We start from the raw sequence: 16,014 nt of genomic DNA on the forward strand, positions 1-16,014 counted from the left end.
GAAATCTAGAAATTTCCTCAATATACTATTTATTTTTAATAAATCTATATTAATATCTAATTAATATTAATTAAATAGAATTAATTAAATATAAATAATATTAAATAAATAATAATAATATTCTATTTAGAATTTTAGAATTTTAGTTATAATTTTGGAATAATTAAATAAAAAGAATGCCGAATGCCTTATATAAGTAAAATTCATACTATACACTCACATGCAAAAATAAAGTACTCACGCATGAGAGACAAGGAATGACTACTCTATATTGATGGGAATATTTGGGGAAGGAAGGAACACTTTGCGTGGGGCTGGAAAAGGCAGAAATAGTCTGGTCAAAATATGAAAGCTGAAAACGCATGGAGTGTATGACAAATAGTGGGTCCCACTGAAGTTGTTCAGACCAAGAACAACTTCCATTTTGTGATGTGGGTCCCACTGAAGTTGTTCAGACCAAGAACAACTTTTATATTTTGGATGTGGGTCCCACTGAAGTCGTTTTTAGCCTAAACAACTTCTGTACAAATTTAAACTCGTTCACTGTCTGAACGATTTCAAGTGTAGTATCTGAGTAAATATTTTTGATCTTATAACATCTGAGTAAATATTTTTACTGTTTGTCGTGTCTGGATAAAAAAGCCGTTTATTTCAGTTTGGAGACATTGCGTCTGTTTGCCTGAGGGATTGGAGGGGATAAAAGTAGCTTTTAGTGAGCAAAAGTTGGATTGAATTATATTATCATGTTTAGCATTATTTTTTGCTATAAGTCGTTTTGCCTAAAAAAAAACTACTTCAGTCATAAGTTAATTTTTATGACTTATGCCTTATTTTGTTTATGCAAAAGTAACTTTTAAAGTTATTTTTTATGGCTTATACCTTATCTTGTTTATACAAAAGTAACTTTTAAAAATTAAAAGCTATTTTTACCCTTATATTTATGTTGTCCCATTCTTCTCTTTTGCATATTCCTTGTGTTTTCCCGAACAATTTTTACTTATTTATTTTTAATGCTCTTTTAAATTAAAAATAATTAACAAAAAATTTTATAATATTTTTAATATTATTTTTTATTTGATATCTGCATAAATTGCATAGAATATATCCTCCAATTAATTATGTCATATTATTTGGTTAAAAAATTTTCACACTTCTATTATTTGTCTAATGTAAATATATTTTATTTATTAAATATAACTTCTTCCTATTATAATAATTTAAAATTATTATATTTTGTAAATTCATGTTTTTAATCATTTTTACTCCTCCGGTCCTTAATATAGGACCCAATTATTGAGTTGGGTTTGGTCCTAAATATGAGACCCATTTCTCATATTTATCAATTTTCTCTAAACTACCCCTATGGATACTCCCTCAACCATAATCAAATAGAAGAGTGAGATGAGGTATTAAGAAAGATGATTATGGTGTTTTAGGAAAAATGTGTCACTTTTCTTATAATTAACCAACTTACCTAACTTCCTTAATCTAATCAAATTAGTTAAATGGATCTTATATTAAGGACCGGAGGAGTATTATTTAATAAAAGTCATACTCATTTGATTATTCTACAAACTAAACTTGTTTATCCAATTATAATTTAAACAATTTTTCTACTTTACAAATTAACTTTTATAAAAGTCAATTCAATATAAATCAAATTACCCAATCTACATTTTACCCAATCTAACTTTTAAAATAAGTTACTTTTTTTGCTGTCATTCCAAACATACCCATTAAGAGTCTCCTTAGATTGGCAGTAAAAAAGTAGCTTATTTCTAATCTGACTTTTAGAAAAGTAAGATTAGATAAAAATTAAATTGAGTAAAGTGAGTTGTATTTGGATTGAAGTTTAAAAAAGTTGGTTTGTAAAAGTTAGATTAGTAAAAGGTTGTTTGGATTATGATTGAATAAAAGTAAGTTTATTTGTAAAATTACCAAAATAGGTATGAACTTTAATAAATAATGAAACATGAAAAAAAAATTTACATAATACAATGAATTTAAATTAATTTAATATGAAGAAGTGAAACTTAATGAGTGAATCAAATTTAAAAACTTTAGAGAAATCATAAAAAAATGTTATAAATATAAAGTGAAATATGATAAAAAAATAACGAGGAGGAGGAATGAAGAAATGGGAATGGGAGAATTATGCGAGAATAATGAGGAGAAGTGAGGAATTAACAACCAATTTGACATATTAGTTAATTCTCTAACGGTCCATAAGCTCAGTTTCAGTTTGAATAAGCTTCTCAGATTAGCTTATCCAAAATGTACATCTATATCTGCCTTTTGGTCCCATATCAGATCCCTCAACGTAACAGGTCTCTTAAATAGCCCATGATTTTCCAATCAAGGTTAATGTAAAAATAAGTTACTTTTGGGCCAAAAAAGGCTAACCCAAACAAGCACTATATATCTTGTATGAATTAATGGGTGACCGTACTGATCATCAAGTGACAAGTCGACCCTTCTCTTATCAATCCACTGTAAGTTAACTAGGGGTGTTGAAGGCCGGCCTGTTCCGGTAGGCCCGTTCTGGTCCCGGTATTATTGGGACAGGACAGATCCGTCCTGAAATTTTTCGGGACGGGACGGGACATGGGATGGGGTCGTCCCGTCCCGGTTCCTTTTTTTTTTAATTTTTTATCCTATTTACATAATCTCATTTTTCTCATATTTTTTTAAGATTTGAGACTATTGTATGAAACTATAGATATATTTATTTAAATTTTTTATATTTGTTAATGATTTGAGATTATTAATTATTAGAATTTTTAGCAAGTTTCTATTGTGTTAAAAGCTTTTGTTTATAGTTTTTAATGATTATTATATGTAATATTTTAAGCTTTTGTTTAAGAGTGTCCAAACAAATAAAAAAAATAAAAAGATGTTTTTATAAGGTTTAAGCCCAAAAAAATATAATTAAAAAAATCAGATTTTATTAAAAAATTTAAAAAATTTAAAAAAATTAAATAAAAAAAAAAGGTTCGGGACGTCCCAGTCCCGTCTCGACCGGGACAACCTCAGGACGGGTCGAGACACGGGACAGAAAATCTGTCATGTTACTGCTCATCGGGACGGAACCGGGACGGGCCTGTCCCGGTCCTGATCCGTCCCGTGAACCACATGCAGGGAGGTCATCCAGTGATGCCGTCGAAGGCATGCACAAAATGGTCCGTTTGCTTATAGGAATAGTGTTATAATAAGAAAACACAAAATACTAGCATTGAAAAAATGACCACATATGTCTATCAATTAGTATGTTACATACTAGACTCTATCGCATGTCGTGCAACATTACGTAACACTTACATTGTGTGTGTGAGTGTGTGTCTCTCACACCGGATGATGATGGTGTTGGTGTGATCAATCTGATACAAGAGAGAGCCCTATTACTCGAATAACATCAGTGAGAGACACAAGCCCCACTAGCAAACCATCCTGATCCACCGCCCACACCCTGTGCACGTGCTTACCCACTGCCTTCTCTATCACCTCAGACAATGGCGACTCAGCTTGACACGTCACCAGCTCCCTCTTCCACGTGGCAGCAGCGTTGTTGTTGGGCGAGTAGAGTGGGTTCGTCCCAACCTCCTCAGTGAAAGCACGCGCACTCATACCCAACCACGACTTCAATGTCACCACGTAACATCCTCTCAAATCAGTCGCAAAAAATGTTCCTATCAGCTTCCTCCCTCTCCCCTGCAACCACCACAACCATATCACGCCACGACTTCAATCCCATCGCTAACCTCGTACTCATTATGTATGTAGAGAAATTAGTTACGTGAACAAGGTGGTTGTGATCTTGTTGGTCGACAGAATCAGAGGATGTGACGATAGGGACGGCGTTTAGCATGGCGGTTTTAAGGCACTTAATGGCGTCGATGAGCTTGGTGCGATCGGTAATGGCGTAGACGTCGTGGTTAATGGCGGCGAGTTGGTGAACAGAGCGTGAAGGAACACTCTGAAGCTCACGATCGGCACTGTGTTCTTTCATGAACCTAAGGACGTCCATCTGAGTAAACATTCTGTGGCTGGAAGCAGATTCCACTAGTTCCACTCCTACGGGCGATACGTTCTCCATTTGGCTGTCCATTGGCACCAGCGCACGATGCGCTCCTTTGCTCCACAGTTCCATTCTTTCTATTACGCTACGAATTCAAAACTTGAGGTCAATTCTAAAACAACATGTGACACATAAGACATAGCATGGTACTTCCTAGGAAATAGCTCCTCTTGTCCTTTCAATTCATAATATAATCTTCTGTTATATATTCTCAAATCTGACATATACCTATTGCCCTTTATTGTGATTCTTATTTCTGAGCTTCTATTGCCCTTCCCCTAGTTATTGGTAAATTTTGCCTAAAAGAAGTGAGACCACTTTGAATTGTCCCAACAAAGTTAGATCTCGATCAACTGATGAAGTGCGATCTTATTTATTTGACTGCAAGTTATAGCTGAAAATTTTACGTGTTTTAAATTTAGTTAGCTAAACCCAAATCATTTCTTATTAAAATATGCAAATATAACTGATCTGATCAAAACACAAAATTTTCACTATTCTTAGACACAATACCAAAGGAAAACTTATCAAATTTGAAATTCTCACTGGTTGCACCGGAAAAACCATAATTATCAGGTATAAATGGATCTTCTACACCCAGCAACAAACAATTTTAACTACGATAACAAGCTTGGAGTTAAATACTTCCTCTTCAATTCTTTGTTTCATGCTATAAAATCAGCTTTAGTTTATGGTTGTGCTCTATCTCATCATCCTAAATGTGACTAGTTGTGGTAATTTATTTTGCACAGAAGTATTACTGATCAAACTGCTTTCTGCCATTGATGTTCTTTTCTTCTGCTAAGAGATGTCTATTTTAAAGCCATGTAGATCCATACTATATTTTTAATGTGACTTTCAGTTGGCTATCTCATATCAATATCTGTTAGTGAATCTAAATGATTTGCTTGTTCTAGTGCTTTTATCCCGCAAAAGAATAACTCTTGTTTCTGTTCCCTGGAGGACAGATCTGTAGGGTTGTTGGATAATGTCATAACGTGGTTTCTGCCACAAAAAAATAAAATCACAAGTTGCTATGGCCAACCCAGGAAAAAAAAAGTCACGAGTTGCTAATGCTTTTAATTTCTCTGGTACTTGTGATAATGAAGCTATTTTGGAATATGTAGATAATAGAACATCATAGTTTTGTTAATTCTCTCCTTTTTCAGAGTTCTCTGTGGAGTGTCTTCTTGTCACTTTGTACCCTTATATAATCCGTGTACATCTCCAGATTGTAGTGAAAAGATTAAAAGTTTGGAGTAACAAAGCAGATATGGAATTTGCTGCCGAAGTTGAGATTCTGGCCAGAGTAAGACACAAGAATCTTCTTAGCCTACGTGGCTATTGTGCTGAAGCGCGAGAAAGACTTATTGTGTATGATTATATGCCAAATTTGAGCCTATTCTCCCTTGACCTAAAGAGCGCAGATTCTGACATAGATACAGAGCAACACGATAACATATGCTACTTTTGATCCTAGACACAAGTCATTTTTTGAAGTTTGGTCCCAGTCCCCTAGGTGCCACGTGCCCGTCGCTTACATGCCTGGAGATTTTATCCCCGGGAAGATCACTGCCTCACAGGTTTGCAACGTTGCTTTAGATACGAAAAATTACAACGAGGTCAAAAAAATATAATTACAAAATAAAATTTAAAAATTATTATTTTTATTTTAAAACTCGTTATTAGAAATTACTTAAATTGTTATTAAAACTTTTTAGTAATTATTTTTCTTACTTATGATCTCATTTGTAATGCTCCTTTTAAGATTCTAAACAAAACTTTTGGTCTCCTCTTAAAATGTGTGACTTGGATCTTCATTTTATTTTATTTTATTTTTAATTTGAATCCTACAAAATATTTGTGAATAATTAAGAAGTCCTCCGATTGGGGAAATGGGTGAATTCAGAGACTTTTTTTTTTTTTAACCTGAGAATTCAGAGACTAATACTTTCTGTACATGACATAATGTAGAGTTATCAATACTCTATATACAAAAACACATCAAATATTTTTAATCAATAAAATTTTCAATTAAATACTTTTCATCCATTTATAATCTGTACATAGCAACTTTTGTTTAATGTAGAATTATAAGGCCAGCATTTAAGTTGTAATTATTGTTACAAAATTGAGAGGTATTTTGAAAAAATAAAGTCTAGATTCTGGAAGGCCCGTTAGGTTTAAAATAAAAAAAAAACATTATTTCTTGATTCAATTACAAGGATCTCAACCATGTCAAGATTAGATTAGGAATTTAGGATAAGTATCTATCTTATCTTAATATTTTTATTTGGTTTTAGAAGATCCGTATGCAGGAATATATAAATATGGATAATGGATGCTATGAAACACGAGATGTACTAATTTAATTTGTTGCTTAATTTTGGGCAAAGTTAGGTTTAGGACACAACTAAAAACCTCACCGACTTTGCCCAGATTCATAAACAAACTTGCTAAAGAAAATTAAAAAGGATTCAATGTTACGTAAGATATGATAAGACCACAGATTCTTGATTCATTCATTCGGCCATAATTGTCCCAAACTCATAAAGGAAATGGAAAGAATGAATGTGATTTGTATTTGATAGAATTATCTATGATAATGCAAACAGAGTAATATTGAAATGTGGCTCTAAGTATGTATGTGCGGGCGCGCAAGGCCTTGTTCAAAATTGAACAAATGGAAAGAGATCGAACTAAAACGAATACGAATATGATCATTTGATTTGGTTTGTTTCAAATCTAATTTGGTTTGAATCAAACTACGGATCCCAAAAAGATTTTTGAATGCACAAGCCGAAAATTTTTTAGACAAATTTGTACATTAATCTTTTAATCTATATATACAAGCTTTAATTTTTAATAAGAATATATTGAAAAAATCTTACAAGATTTTTACATCTTTCAATGAGTTAACCATTTTTTGGGTCCATGTCCCTTCGTGTAGAGCTGCATAACAATAGACAAACCGGACGAGAGCTTAACTTGAAGTTTGGTCAAGCTAGATTTAGCAGCCTCTGGTCTAATTCAATCGAGTAGTAATTCGAGGTTAGATTGGACTGGATTTGCACCACCAGGCTGGTAGACTAGTTCAGGAACTCCAGAACTCCAATTTTTTTTAATTTTTAATGGGAAGCAAGATTTGAAGATGATAAATACAATATTAAGACAATAAAAAATACCTATAATTATATAAAACTCATCTTTAAATATCATAAATACATAAGAATCTCTAACAATGCTAAAAACAATGAAATGTAACATTTAAAATACAAATTATGAAAAAATAAAAAATTCACCCAAACCTAACTGAACTAGTCTAGATGGTGCAATCACTTAGTATGGAATTTAGTCCAAACCAACCAACTGATCTAGTCCAATTATATAATTTATTTGTATTAAACTTGACCAAACCGAACCACGTCAGGTTAATTTTGAAATAAAAAAATAAAAAATTTTGAAGTAAAAAATTCAAAAAAATTAGGTAAAATGTCCCCGTCCCATCCCAAATGGGACATGACGTCTTTGCAATGACACTGAATATAAGACAAAATGATTGTCCCACCGCGTGAACACCTTTGATAGCAAGAAAAAACCAAAGAACAAAAAATCAGACCGGGAATTAAACCAGTCGAGACGGTTGGTCAAGGGTTACTGGTTGGATCGGGGTCGACCGATCATATGAAAATAATATAATTTAATTTACTGTATTAAAATAAAACAAAATTCATAAATGATAATTACTGAAAAAAGATAAGAAGCCATAAAATTACCTCACGGGCTGAATGAACATGAGACTTGTGGGTCCCATTTAATAGCTTAGCATCATTGTCGTATTGATTTGCAAGTATAGAAATCATTCTACGGAGGAGATTTCTTTGGAAAAGAAATACTACCTCTAGTCTTTAATACGAGACTTTGTTTGACTTTTATTTTGGTCCTAAATATAAGACCCTAATCTACTTTGTCTCCCATATTCATGCATTTTTTTCCAAGATAATTCTTCTAATAATGGTAGTTCTAGCCAATACACTTGATTAGTAAGGATATTTTAGGAAAGACAACACTTATTTATTACAAATAACTAACTTAATTTATTTTTTTAATCTCCTTAAATTAGTCAACTAGCTCTTATAATTAGGACTGGAGGTAGTATAACTGAAACACCATTGAGGAGGCGGACCTGTTCTATGTGGCTTTCTTCTCTTTTTTGAGCTTAATCGTGATCCCAACTTTGGTTCCTGTCGAGTTGGACCCGAAGAAGCTGACATATAACGATGCAGAGAACCAGCAGGCTAGTTTATATATAAATATAAACTTAGATAAAATGGAATTTTACAGAGGCCTTGATATCACCACCAATAAGATCCCTATTGACGAGCGCAAAGGCGTCCCTCATCATCTTCTCGGCGATGTCAACCCACAAAATGGAGAGTTTATGCCTTTAGATTTTTTCTTGCGTGTTGGCTCTGTCATCTCCGACAATACTTCCAGGAGGAAGATTCCCATTGTTGTTGGTGGGTCTAACTCATTCGTTCATGCTCTACTTGCGGACCGATTCGACCCCCAGATAAATGTATTTGATTGGTCGTTGCCATCGAGTTTGATCTCATCGGAGTTGAGATATGAGTGTTGCTTCTTGTGGGTGGACGTGTCATTTCCTCTATTGTCAGATTACTTGATGAAGCGGGTCGATAATGCTCGACATGGGAATGATGGAAGTTAAAAAAAAAAAAAAAGAACTGGGTAACCCAGCCAACGGGATTACCCAGTTCTATATCGGTTACCACCGGTTGAACCGGTTTTTTACTGGTTCGATTGATCACCGGTTTACCAATTAAATCAGACCTGATTACAGACCGGTTCATTGATTTTCTGGTTGAACCTGTCAGTTCGGTCTGGTCTGGTTTTTTTATCCTTGGAAAAAACATTTTTGATATGACGAAAATTAAACCAATCTTACAAAAATAAGTATTAAAAATTGAACAGAACCTAATTTAACATCTAGAACCAAAAATGTTCAAAATTCTGCCAAACTAATTAATTTTATTGGATTTGATTTTTTTTCCTCCTCAAAATTGAACTGGAATCAATCAAATATATGAATCCGGCAATAAGTTGCGGTCCCCCATAGCTAATTGTAACGGCAGCCTCTCTGAAGTCGCACACACTGAAGACTAGAAATGGAAACCGCCTTTAAAATTCAATGCCTCTTAAAATAAATTCAAAGATGATTTAATTCATTGCATTCATGAAGGTAGCACGTGGATGACTTCGCTTCCCTACTCCTCTTGACTTTGGCATAATTGGTTCATTAATTTGGCTAAGTCAAAGCCCCACCAAATTAAACGTCACCTGCCAAACACCTTTGTCTGTGATATTTATATCTCTTTTTATTTTATAGATATATTATACTATTTCGATTCTTAATATAAAACCTTATTTGATTTATATTTTAGTCCTAAATATAAGACTCTAATCCACTTTATCTCTCAAATTTATGTATTTTTTCCAAGAAAATTTTTCTAATAATAGTAGTTATAACCAATACACTTGATTAGCAGGGATATTTTAGGAAAGACAACACCTATTTATTACAAATAACTAACTTAACTTTTTTTCTTAATCTCCTCAAATTAATCAACTAACTTTTATAATTAGGACATGAAGTAATATATATTTACATATCCACCGTCACTCTATAGAGCATAAAGAGTCTAATCAGTCAGGAGAAAACCAAGGAACAAAAAACCGGACCGGGTATTGAACCGGTCGAGGAAGTGGTTTAAGGGTTAATGGTCAGACCGGGGTCAGACCGGTTATATTAAAATAATATAATTTAATTAATAATGACAAAATATAACAACATTAATAATCACTTATAACAAAATATAAAAAAATACAGCAATAATTTAGTTACAGCACATAACAAAATAATTGAAAATATTCATCATTACAATCTTTTAATCATTAAAATTCAAAATATTATATTTGATATAAAAATATTTGATTATAAAATTTTACGTAGTATAATAAAGAAACTGCATTCATCTCATTGTTTTGCAAGACGGTCATTTTTTTTATTATAAAATATGTATTTACAATTTACATGTCATGGGAGATAAAAAAAATTAAATTAAATGAGGCTTTGAAAAACGAAAAAAAATGGACAGAACACGTTATACTAGGCCTGCAAAATAAAGGCTATACATAGGGTCTAACACTTGACTTTAATTGCACAGGCTTTTTATTTTGTTGGACAGAACACGTTATACTAGACCTCAGCTTCTGTTTCTTTCTCCACTGTCTTCTTTTTTTTATTTTTTCGACTTCATGTCTCTTCTCCTTCCACCTTCCTCCTCCTCCCCCCTCTCTCTCTCTGAAAAATTCACTTCTTCTTCAATGGGTTTCAAACAAAAGCAACAAGGATGTGGCTCTCTACAAAAACAATCGGCAAGCTCCTCTCCTTCTCTTTGTCTTTCCCTTTCATCCTGCTCTTTCTTTTCCTCGCTTTCATTCTTCTTCGTTCAAGTCTGATACGTTTTATCTGTGGCTCTTCTCTTTTGCCTCTTCTTCCCCGTAGGACATGGAAAAAAGGAAAAGATCGGACAACCCACCTCAGCCGGCGGTTATCCGGTTTTAAACCGGTTTTTACCGGTTTAGCCGATTCGTTTCCGGTTCCTTTTATGCCCGGTCTACCAACCAAACCAGACCAGACTGAAGACCGGTTCACCGGTTTTTCGGTTGAACCGGCCGGTCAGGTCCGGTTTTTTTTACCTTGGAGAAAACAGTCACTGGCAAAAAGTCAAGAGAAAACAGTCGGGCCATACTTTATGGGCCTGCCCATTTTGAGCCCATATTCACTTCGCATGTATTGACCTCACGAAAAACATGTGGCAGTGTCGATAAATGCTAACATAAATTTGAAAAAGAGGAAGGCGCACCGGTGATTGTCGGCCTCGCGGTTTAGCTTTGATGTTCGAAGCTGCCTTACAGGTCGCCAGTTCGATCCCCGGTAGAGAAGAAGGAGAGGGGAAGAAGAGAAACGAGGTATTCTAAAATACCTCCTTTTTCTTTCATTTTTCAATTTAAAAAAAAATTAAACACTGGCGATACTCTTTTTTTTTTTTTTTTTGACCAAGAACACTGGCGATACTCTAAAATATTCCCCTTTCAAGTGCATCTGTCTTCTTATATGAATCTCGAGTTTTAGATTTTGTTTTATATGAATCATGAGCTTTAACTTTATGTCAGCTTTTAAGAAAAAGTGTTTATCCTATTGTGTAACTTATAAGTTTAAAGTTTTAGCTTTTACGTTAGTATAAAAATTTATTCTGTTGGCTTCATTTTCTCCGCATAAAAGCCCAAATCTATTCTAAAAACTCTTACTATTACTATCGTTAACACTTTAAAATTTACTATTCTAATTTGATCAAATGCAAGTGTAAGTAACTAAGTCTTTTTGTCATTGAAATTGTTAGTAGCTTTAACTTCTATCAGGATCATTATATGATTTTCTCAAGTTAAAATAAAAAAATTGCGTTCTTACATTATTAATTGATTGGCTTCCAATTTAGCTAATTAAATGGATTTTTTTTTTATATACAAATCGATATATACACTGTGATTATAGACTCCTTTTGTCCCATATCAAAACATACTAAAATTTGTAATTCTTTTTAATGAAACATTTTGCGAATCAATTCATTATTACATAAATTAGAAGCTTTTATGTTTTTTTAACGTCAATTAAAAACAAACATCTTTAATCTTGAATTTAAGTTTAATAAACAATTTCAGCTAACTCGCAAAAAGCATCATCTTTGAGGTCTCAAGGTTAAATACTAGTATGGCTAGCTAAGATAAAAAACTATAAATAAAGTATTCTAGAGGGAAAATCCCATATAAATACCTTCAAAATTTCAAAGTCCTAAATCAATAACTCCAATTTGCATGATGTCAAATTAGTCTTCTTGAACCAATTTGAATTCTACAATTTTTTTGGGGAAAAAAAACCTTACTACCCCTAATTTTATATTATAATTTATAAGCCATTTTGTCATTACAATGCAGACACTATGCATACAGCTAACCCGTGTTTTTTTTTTCAGTGCATTTCAACTTTTTAGAAAACCTATTCTGTCTCAAAGTTTGTCCAGTAGTTCTTTCATTTCTACAAACTTTTTTTCCCAGACCATTTGCACTTTGATTACTAGCAATTTTATTCAAATATTTAAGATAGCCTCATAATTTATTAGTATGAATATTTTTCTATAAGTGGAATGTTGTAAATTTAATTTCACCTATACCTTTTAATCCAAAATGAAAATCCTACATTGAGTAATATTTTATCCTTTAATCCCAAAATAAGTCATCATCAAGGAATCAAAAACTAATCCTTCTCCTTATACTGCTGGTATTAATAACATTTTGAAGAATTTTTGTTCTGCTTCTAGTCTGCCACATTTTCGAATGATGAAACCGAGCTGCATGGGTGGGCAAGTCTCCAAATGTTATAAAACAATCAGTCTGGACTTATATGGGCCTGGGCCTTTAGGGAGCCCAATTCCTACCCAATATGTAGGAGTTAGCACTGTGAACAAGTGCTTAATATAATAAATGTCCTTTGCCAGAACAAATAAATACTACCTCCGATTCTTAATATAAAAGCTAGTTGATTAATTTGAATAGATTAACAAAATTTGTTAAATTAGATATAAAAAAGTTTGTTAAGTTAGATACTTGTAATAAATATGTATTGTTTTCTCTCAAAAACTCTTATTAATCATGTGTATTACCTTCAACTACCATTTGATAAAATATTTAATCTATATAACTACTACAAGGACTAAATTAAAAAAAATAGATAAATATGAAAAACAAGGTAGATTAGGGTCTTATATTTATGATCAAATTAAAAGTTAAACTAGCTCTTATATTAAGGATCAGAAGTAGTAATATAATAAAAATTACATATCATATACCAAATGATAAACAATAACTTGACTTGGTATGTATAAGTACGGGAAGTAGTAATATAATATAATAAAAATTAAATATCATATACTAAATGAGGTTTTATAATTAAGACCGAAGATAGTATTACGTCTAATAGTCTTATTAACAGCAAGAGATTGAACATTAACATCTGCGCATTGAGGATGCGATTTTAAACTTTTTAAAATCCAGGAGAATTATATGCAATAGAGCTAAAATTGATGGGCCTATAAGTATTCTAGTCAAAACACATTAAAACACGCGAGAGCAATTTATCTGTGTTCTCCCTCAAGTCACCAACAACCTGTGACTCACCATGAAGACCGATGCGCCAGCGATGGCCTAGTGTCCACATTATTAAATTGATTAACCTGTCACGTTTATTCAGTTTAAGTCAGGCCCAATTATACCTCAGGCTCTCATTAATGACAAATTGAATAAGAAAACAGGCCCTGTCCAATACATCAAGGTTAAATTTTATCCTTTAAAGATAATACCATTTTGTCTTATAATTAGAATCGAAAATAATATAAAATTTATTTATAGTTCAATTACTATTTTTTATGTCTAATAAAAAGAAAAAATGTATAAAATCTAGTTTGTTAAAACCTTTCCATTCAACTCGTTAAGAGATTAGTTTATTGATTCGCTAATCAAATCACATTCCTATTTGTTACGTGGGTTTGAATTTTAAAGGATTGAGGATGGGAGTGGCAAGGGAAAATGGGAACAAAGCTTTAAAATTATATGTGATATGAAGTAATATACTAATATTTGAAGGGAGTGATTTCTTTAATTTGATTTTATAAGCAGCCATGAATTATGAGAAGTTTATAATACCTTTGATATTTAAAAAAAGAGGTACTTTGAAGTACCTCATTCTTTTTTCTTGGTGTCGAGCTCAGAACCTTCAAATTAAATCCTCATGTATTTACCATGAAAGCTAAATTTGTTGGTGTTATTTATGGACCTATTTATTTATTTCCCTAGTAACCATGCATAATATAAGTACAGCGGTAATTATAATATCAAGTTATAGTAGAAGAAGTTATTAATATATAAAGATAAATATTAGTCTTTTGGTTCTAAATATAAGACTCGTTTTGTAATTTAATTTATACTACAAAATAGGTTTTATATTTAAGACTGGAGGAGTAACACCTATCTAATTGCTTTGGCAAAAGAATACCTATTTAATTGGAACGTTTTTCCTTTAAGTAAGTTTCACATTCTGCAATTATATGGAATGGGTTTCTTCATTTATGTTACTATAAAATTTCATGTTCATCTTATAATAGAAAGCTTACAAATAAAAATCATGGATTAACAGTGATACCCCAAATTTAGTAAGAAAAAATTCCAAATCTTATGAGTAAGGTTTTCGAGTTATTCCTTTTATTTTCCTTGTTCTATTTTCTCTTTTCAAGCAAACGTAGTGCAGAATAAAGATTACTTACGAATATTATTATGAATAGATATTTTAATAGTAAGAAAATCATAATTATGGATATTGTTAATAATAATTCAAAGGAAATGAATTTAATAAGACAATTACTTTGGTCAAGTTTTTTATATTCCTTATGACAAATTTTTCAATGTATCTTATTTTTTCATGTAGGTTAATAACATACATAGACACATGTGATTGGAGAACTTGATATAATGAATGTAAGGAACTTAATATAAGTATTTTCTAATTTAAAAACTAAACATATTCAGAATAATTTTTTTAAATTATTATTTTCTTAATTACAATCACAATTTCACATTATTAATTAATGCATGTAATCTTCATGCTATTTCTTTAAATAAAGGGAGAAATCTTCCTTCTAAAAGAGAACCCGCCGCAGAATATTCAACAATTAAACTTGTTTTTTTAATAACCAAAAAGGAGAGAGATAGTATTCTTCTAATCCTTAAACTAATATTTAATTAACTAATTTAAATATATTAATAATATTATTTACATTAGTTAATATGATATTTTTTTCCTAAAACTTCTTAATTATCTTTCTTAATTCTCGTTTTTTCTCTTTACTTGATTATTGTTGAAGAAATATTAATATATTTAATTTGAGAAAAATATGATAAATATATAAAATAAATCTTACATATAGAACTAATATCAACTCTTAAATTAAGTCCTATATTAAGGACCCAAAGAGAATTACGTAAACAATTGGAAACCAAAAAAAAAGAAGAAGAAGAAGGGAGAAGAGAGTACTATCTCCGGTCCTAATTATAAGAGATAGTTGACTAATTTGAGGAGATTAAGAAAAGAAGTTTAATTAGTTATTTGCAATAAATATGTGTTGTCTTTCCTAAAATATCCTTACTAATTAATTGTGTTGGCTATAACTATCATTATTAGGAGGATTATCTTTAAAAAAATATATAAATATGAAAAACAAAATAGATTGAGCTTTTATATTTAAGATCAAAATAAAAGTTAAACAAGATTTTATATTAGGGTCTATAGGTAATATTATGTAAACAACTGGGCAAAAAAAAAAGAAAAAGAAAAAGAAAAGAGACAATACCCCTCGATGTGTTTCGAAAGTAGACGTTTGGAGGAAAGGAAGGGATATACCAGCTCTCGAGCCCGCGTCATCGTAAATTCGTAATTGTAATTACAAAGCCACTTGCAGCGCGAAGCCACAAAGGCGAGAGAGCCACCGAAATGAAATATTCTAAGGCCTTCAACTTTAAATATAAAAACTCATTAAAAGCTTTTTTTTTTCCTTGGTTTGGTGCATATAATATTGTAAATGTATTAAAAATTATAAAATTAACATTTACTTATTATTCTAATTTAATTATTTTTAATCCATTTAGTGATGGAAGAGAGGAAAGGAGAGGAGGCTATTTTAACACGTTTAATTGGAAAAAAAATAAAAAATGATATTAAAAACTTTTAATGAATTCAGTAACAACTTCCC

At 31.7% G+C, this 16,014-nt stretch overlaps 2 protein-coding genes across 2 annotated transcripts; one reads left to right on the top strand and one right to left on the bottom strand.

Annotated features, from left to right (window-relative positions):
* Positions 1-3,372: 3,372 nt before the first annotated feature.
* Positions 3,373-7,889, bottom strand: LOC114724226 (SNF1-related protein kinase regulatory subunit gamma-like PV42a). Its single transcript, XM_028910543.1, has 3 exons — positions 7,852-7,889; positions 3,794-4,160; positions 3,373-3,708 (listed from the first exon to the last, which is right to left on the bottom strand). Exons 1-3 carry the CDS (start codon positions 7,887-7,889, stop codon positions 3,373-3,375), a joined length of 741 nt encoding a protein of 246 aa, XP_028766376.1.
* Positions 7,890-8,405: 516 nt separating this feature from the next.
* LOC114724227 (adenylate isopentenyltransferase-like) lies at positions 8,406-8,804 on the top strand. Its single transcript, XM_028910544.1, has one exon. The coding sequence runs from the start codon at positions 8,406-8,408 to the stop codon at positions 8,802-8,804; it is 399 nt and encodes a 132-aa protein (XP_028766377.1).
* The last annotated feature ends 7,210 nt before the right edge of the window (positions 8,805-16,014 follow it).

This window comes from Neltuma alba, unplaced genomic scaffold (genome assembly GCF_004799145.2).
Source record: "Neltuma alba isolate B1F8T4 unplaced genomic scaffold, ASM479914v2 tig00012180_pilon, whole genome shotgun sequence".
In the NCBI taxonomy this organism is placed as follows: domain Eukaryota; kingdom Viridiplantae; phylum Streptophyta; class Magnoliopsida; order Fabales; family Fabaceae; genus Neltuma; species Neltuma alba.